Source organism: Capsicum annuum, chromosome 1, assembly GCF_002878395.1.
Source record: "Capsicum annuum cultivar UCD-10X-F1 chromosome 1, UCD10Xv1.1, whole genome shotgun sequence".
Classification (NCBI taxonomy): domain Eukaryota; kingdom Viridiplantae; phylum Streptophyta; class Magnoliopsida; order Solanales; family Solanaceae; genus Capsicum; species Capsicum annuum.
In genome coordinates, this window is record NC_061111.1 from 149,810,205 (window position 1) to 149,817,267 (window position 7,063).

Consider the following 7,063-nt stretch of genomic DNA (forward strand, 5'->3'; position numbering starts at 1 on the left):
TGCATGCCATTTTTGTGAAAACTCTATTTGTGCTTTTATATTTTTGAGTTGATTTAATGTCCGTCAAAAAATGAAATAACTAATGCAGGACACCATTTTTTTCTCAAATCATATAGCTTTTGAAGCCAAGTATTATTTGCACAATCCCAATCAGAAATCATATTCTGTCATATCACTTCAAATTTTGATTTCTAACTTGTATCTCCATAACAGAGTATCAAACTAGTTTCAAAATTCTTGTTTTCAATAAAGGTGGGGTATGTTATTCTGAGCATTTCTGTCAATGTATCATTCACATAACAATGATATGTTTCAGCAAAACTTCTCTAATGGCAGCTGCTATAGCAGGAGCTTGATCGTTAAAAATTATTGTTTGTGCTTTTCTCCTATTTCCTTCAGAAATATTTGAAATAACCAAATAAAAGAGTCATTTGTTTCACCATACAAGAATGCACATTCAAATAAAATATTTTTCAATGATTATTTACATCAACAAATGGAGTACAAATCATGTTATATTTATTTGGGCGATATGTGGTGTCAAAAATCATCACATTCCTAAAACATTCATAGTGCAATCTAGATTTACTATCTCTCCAAAAAAAAGTTGCACAATCTTTCGTCTTCATTAACTTGAAAAGAATAAAAGAAATTTGAGTCCTTCAATTACAAATGCATAAAATGATATATCCAAGTTTAAGCATCTCCATCACTAATTATGTTTCTATTATGTGCTTGATGAAGTTATGAGCATCTTGCTCAATAAATTCGTATTTTCAACTTCACCTGCTTCATTTTAAAGATATCGAATATTTTTTTTTTGTGCGAATACCAGCCTCAATCATAGAACCAAGAATATTTTTTGTAGCACTTGTTAGCTTTTGACCAGATTGTATGAAATGCCTTAAATTGTCTTCTATTATTGAATGACTATGCACATCATTAAATTCACATACTTTTCACATGTCATTCGATATTTTAAATTTTATACGAGCCAAGAATCCACATCTATATTCTACTCTTTGTCGCTTTCTTTCTTGAAAAGGAGAAAATTTATCAGATTGTCCTTCACAAGAACAAAAAAAATAAGCATCTCGTTATTTTTGTTTTTAATCTTTGGACCTTTTCGAACACCAAAATCTTTTACCACAACATATAAATTATATGCATTGTATGATTTCTTTTCCGAATTAAATTTCATACCAATCTTAAAGACAAATTTTTTGTCAATGGTATAAACATTATGGGCTTCTGAAAAATGTTCTTGATCATTTACATTGTGATCTAAGATAACAGTGCTTAAATTAAAAGTATGAAAACACAAATAATAATAAACTATAAATTAAATTATTTAATAAAAAAATTTATACTTAAATTTAAAATATTTTATAGAAGTGAGACATTACCTTCTTGATTAGAAAAACCTTCTTCAATATTTACATTCTCCATTTTTTTTATTTGAAACACAAATAATTTGTAAATAAAATAAAATAGTGTTAAGAACTGCCAAACCTATTTTAGTGCAAAAATATTTACATGTTTTTTCTTGTGATATTATAAAGCTTATATTACAATTTGAAATATGTATAACTATTACTAAATTTGTTGGGATTGTTATTCAGAATAAAACAATACTAGATCTTGATTCTATTTTTATTTTCTAATAAAAATATTTCTATGTTGACAGAATTTTTCAACGAGTCACGAAGATCACATATGCCAGCAACAATTGATATACAAAAGTGCTCTGTATAAGAGATATTTTGCTAACAAGTCATGCATAAAATATTATCTTGGTGATGTATATGTATCAAAATAAAGTTCACTGATAAGAAATTTTTTTAATTGCAAAAATCCAAACAACAATAATGAGAAAGAGTAAAAATAAATTGGTATATTCTCCACATTTAGAGTACATAGTTGATATTTATTATATTTAGAGTACATAGTTTGTTGCTCTTAAATTAAAAAAAAATGATGAATTCATTACTTTTAGAGAAGAGTTTCATGATGAATGAGAATAGATTTGGTATTTCTTTGAGAAAGAAAGTGATCAATAATGTTGCAACAAATTTGGTGTCTCTTTGAGAAACAAAATCATCAATAATATTTTAACAGATTTAGTATCTCTTTTAGAAAGAAAGTGATCAACAGTTTATTTTATCTTTGAGCTGGTAAAATATGATTAATAAAGTAACATTTTAAGGAGGAAAAAATCATTTCTCATTCCCTCCATTTTTTTCTACTGTGCACTTTTGTTTTACTTGTCCATTTGTGCTATAATTCATGTGTCAAGAAAATAGTGGAGCCTCATACAAATTTTATTGGTTTAGTCTCATTCAAAATAAAGATTTTCCACTAACATAACATTTTTATTAAGAAAAAGAGAAAGTAGTAAAAGGCTGGGTAGTTGAGACAAAAGGACCCGAACCGGTCCGTCTTCGATCAGACCCGCAATACACCAAATCGGGTAAATACAAACCCTAGCACCCAACAAGAACCCTAATATCGCCATTGAAAGCAGCAATTGGAGAGAGAGAGAAAGGATGACACAAAAGGCAAATCAATTCAAAGGACAACAGAAGAAGAAATCAGTACCAAGTCGACATGGAAAAGCCCCTCAAATTCGCAAAGGTAATTTTATCATTTGTTGTTATAGCGATGTTTTCGGAATGAGCTAACAGCTAATTTATGATTTGTAGGGAAGAGAGCTGTGAAACCCTCAAAGAATACTAAGCAGATGGACGTTGATCGGGTGAGTTCTTTTTTAATCATGCCTTGTGATTTCTAGGTTTACCTGTCATGTTTCACTTCTCGAGAGTCAATGTGACTAATTTTTGTGAGCTAAATTGAAGTAATTAATTTAATGTTTTATAACTAAAGTTTAGATATTAGAAAGCTATATAAAAATGCACTAAAGTAGATTAATTCCAGGTTACCAGGAGGTCATGGATTCAAACCTTGGAAATAGCTCTAAGGCTGTGCATAGCGGGAGCTTTAGTGCACCAGGCTGCCCTTTTTTGCCCCTTTTATACTAAAAATACTATAAGTTGCCTTGTCATGTTTTGCTACTCGAGAGCCCAATTGACTAATCTTCCCAGTTAAATTGAATTAGATTGATTTAATATTTTATAATTAAAATCTAGATATTCAAAAACTATACTAAAATTACTACTATTAGTTGCAATTGTTCTATTAATATGATGAAAAAGTACATCTTTTAAAGTGTTGGTTAAAATCCGTGTAGTAAATCTGTGTAGTTAGACTATCGATAAGCTAAATGTGATAAGTAAAAGTGAACTGATGGAGTAATTTTTGGTAGTTTGAGTAATTGAGTTGATTGGTGTTTGATGTCCTTCCTTTCCAGGGAGTTCCAAAATTATCAGAATGTGATGCACCTACTGAGAGTAATTATCTCAACTTGTAATAGTCAGAATTAATTTTTACACCAAAAGGAAAAGAAAATACTTGCACACATATAACATCATCCAAATATTGTTGAACGTCTATTTTCGGTATATCGGACAAGTATTGTTGGACGGAGAGTGGGAAAAATATTAGTAGGATTTAATTAGGATTAAGAGGAGGTGGAGGGAGTGGAAAATTACTTGGACCCATAAAGAAATGAAGTTGGTTTTTCCAGACATGGTCTAAATGTTTCCCATGGCTGTGATTAACATAGTCAACCAAATCATTAAAGATAAATTTTTATAGGAAAATATGTTATCATAGAAATTTAAGACATTGTATGATATTCTTTTCCAATATTCTTTTCCATACTCCAATTTGGAAAGAGGTCCATTGATTTTTCCTGATCTAATTTAGCTCATGGTATGATTTGTGATTGAAAGAGTGCTAGCCTGCAGAAATGTATGAATGTGTGAAAGAAGCAAGATGCATTGGATACAAAACCATGTCCCATTTAAACCTCTTTATTCAAGCACTAAAACAATCCCTTTTCAGTCTAAAAGGAAAGCGGAGTGACTATCATCGTGCTTAGAGTTATGAAATTAAGTGAATCTTACTATCTGAAGGAGCTACATCCGAAGCTTCATAATGACCAAAAATTGGTAAAAAGGGAATTGAGTGAGAGAAGGTGTCTTCTGGGGTTTGAGTGGCCGGATAAAGTACAAGGTTGCGGACATTATTTGATCAAGTGAGAATCTAGAGTTAAGGTGAGTGATGACCCCATTGTCATTTTCTTTCTTCGTTTCGACTTTGTTAGTCTTGTGGATTCATATCTTTAGTTCCTCATTTCAAGCCACTCAACTCTTGTACTTGAAACTTGGTCATTTGATTGTATTATAGTTAGTAGGGGCCCTTTTTTTTACTTCCTTTAATCTAGTTCAGGATACTGGGTAAAACATTTGCATCGGAACTGTGATTGAAGCTATCACTTTTGCCAAATATTTTGAATATATATGGTTTGGATCAGGCAGTGTAATATTTGTTGCTTCTGGGTATAAAGTTGTCAAAATAGTAGGATAGATTATGAAAAAAGATAGTTAAACTCTTAGTTTTGCTGGAAAGGGCTTTCCTGAGTTTCACAGTCCACTTAATCTGGGGTCTTGATTCTGTGTTCTTGGAGGAATCATACGACCTGGGAAAATAAAACTAATAAGGAGTGTCCAATATTCTGGTTCATATTCAGCTTCAAAGAACCGCACGATATCTGACTGGTCACTGTTAACTTTTGTGTGAGAATTTGCAAAAGAAACTGTTTTATGTAAGCGTTGAGTATTTAAATAGAGATGCCACAAGCTGTTAAGTTTAGGGTTATCAAGAGGATATTATGCTGATTTGACATATTCTGGCACAAGGGTAGAGTGGAGCGGAAAAAGAACCAGAATAGTAAGCAGCACAATATGCCTTTATTTTGGTATATCTTGCTTTCTCTTCTGCCTTGGTGTGTTGGGTTTATCCAGCGATGTTTTGTTTAGATACCCAGGTTAAAGTCTTCACATTGCAACTGCTTTTTCGTAAAACTACCAATGCATTGGCTTGATCTATGTGGTCAAAGAGCTATTTGGCTGTACTTTCAACTTTGAAGTTCAGTCAAAATATTTGCTTAACTAACAAACACGCTTAGATGATAATATGTAATGGTATTCTGCAAATGATAAGCTGATTCTGAATCTCTGATGGTAGCTTGATCCGCCTTAACACTCCAGTCTCCAATTGCTTTTTCTTAGCAATGATAAAGTTTGTGTCATTGTAATTTCTGGCAGAGCTATCTATCATTATCACACATAAGCACCCTTGCACTTAAATTAAAATGATTCTTTAAAACTAGATGGGTTTCGTCAGATTATCTATTTCATTAATCTTTTAGCTTGTCTAAATGATTGACTCATAAAGGATAGCTGGCTTTCGCTATTCCAGTTTCGCTCGTCTTTTAAAGTGTTACTACTAGTTCTACTCTCTCTAATCCTAGTTATATGCTAACTTTCCATTTTGCCAAGTTATATGCAAACCCATACCAGTTTTTATATCCCATTTTAAGTTAATACTCACCTAAGCGTATCTACTTGGACATTCATGTGATGTTTCTCCTCTTCTCTTAACTTAGTCCACTACATCTTGAATAATTTTTTTCATTTGCTAACTAATACAACATATGATTTAACTTTATAAACTCAATACCCATTCAAACATCTTTTCACATAAATTAGTACAGAAGGAGTAATAAGTTATTTTATTGCGTCTTCGGTACTTTTTTGCTATGTGAATTTGAAAATAAATTATGCAAACTCCAGATGTTTTTAGGATAATGGCAACACAGTGCAGAAGATCAAACTGAGCTCTTGCTACTTTTTGGTGTTCCCAGACTCTTACAGTTGAGACCATCGCTATCCTAGACATTTTAGGTTCTTGTTAGGATTGAAGATTGGCCTATTATGTTCTCCCTTTCCTTTTTGGTCCCATGTACTGATTTGCTAATATTATACCAACTGTTAACCTCTCAAAAAAAAAAAGTTAAAAAGTTGATGCTAACCAGGGTTAGATTGAAATTTGCTAACCATGCCTACAACAAAATAGATATCAGGTCTAGTGTTCAACATCACATACATGAGGCTTCCTACAGCTGATGCATAAGGAACTGCCTTCATATATCCCAACTGTTCACCTCTCAAAAAAAAAAAAAAAGTTCAAAAGTTAATGCAAACTCTAGTTGTAATTCCATTTGTCTCATCCTTCTTTTCTGTGACCAGGAGTTGACGAAGTTTATTAATCAATGCAATGAAGTGAAAGCAGCCACTTTTGCTACTAAGGATGGTGGTCAATTATGTATACTTAAAACACAGGAGGCTGAGTCCTCCGGTGGCGGTGCAAAGAAGTAGATGGGCGACGAGCTAAGTTGTGCGGACTCTTCACTTTCGATGCCGCATCCGTGTCGGATTCTCCAAAAATACACTAGCTTTGGCGAATCCAATACGCACCCATTGACATTTTTGAAGAGTCCTAGCAACATAGGCGCCGAGTGCCTTAGAGGGATCAATTGTACAAAGAAAGTTTTGATGTCAGTCTGTTTGCCAAACCTTTCCATTCCAGTTCTGATTCTCTCTGTTTCCTTTTTCACTTTTAATTTTTGTTTATAAATTTTGAATCAAGTTCCATTGTTTGTTATTGTTTTCTGATCAGAGTTCTCTGATTACTGTGTACTTGTTTAAGGAGCTTTATATGAAATGAGTATATTCTGCAACAATTTCGTCTCTTGTTTATTCTTTATTCGACATAACATTATTTGCTTCAAGTTCCTTCTTTTCATTCAAGTGGAGGAAAGTGTGGCATGTATGGTGAATGTTTTTGGACGTTATCTCAACTATATTTGAAAATAGATTCCAGAAAACACTTGGATATAGTTACTTGGCACCTGTTACAGGTGGGATGTGACAGGTATTCCATGGAATTAGTCGAGGTGTGTGTAGAAGTTATCTCGTGGAATTAGTCGAGATGTGCGAAAGCTAGCCTCGACACCTTGGTTATCAAAAAAAATAATAAAAAGAGAGATTCTAGAAAAACATTTGAACTGAAGTGATAGAAAAAGGAGACTGCTGGGGGG

At 32.6% G+C, this 7,063-nt stretch overlaps 1 protein-coding gene across 1 annotated transcript; it reads left to right on the forward strand.

Moving 5' to 3' along the window:
- The first annotated feature begins 2,237 nt into the window (after positions 1-2,237).
- LOC107854074 lies at positions 2,238-6,706 on the forward strand. Its single transcript, XM_016699076.2, has 3 exons — positions 2,238-2,634; positions 2,703-2,755; positions 6,213-6,706. Exons 1-3 carry the CDS (start codon positions 2,547-2,549, stop codon positions 6,339-6,341), a joined length of 270 nt encoding a protein of 89 aa, XP_016554562.1. The 5' UTR covers positions 2,238-2,546; the 3' UTR covers positions 6,342-6,706.
- Positions 6,707-7,063: the final 357 nt, after the last annotated feature.

Coding starts and splice junctions, on each gene's coding strand:
- LOC107854074 (XM_016699076.2), top strand. CDS start 2,547: ATGACACAAAAGGCAAATCAATTCAAAGGACAACAGAAGAAGAAATCA. Junction 2,635..2,702: donor AGCCCCTCAAATTCGCAAAG/GTAATTTTATCA, acceptor TATGATTTGTAG/GGAAGAGAGCTGTGAAACCC. Junction 2,756..6,212: donor AGCAGATGGACGTTGATCGG/GTGAGTTCTTTT, acceptor TTCTGTGACCAG/GAGTTGACGAAGTTTATTAA.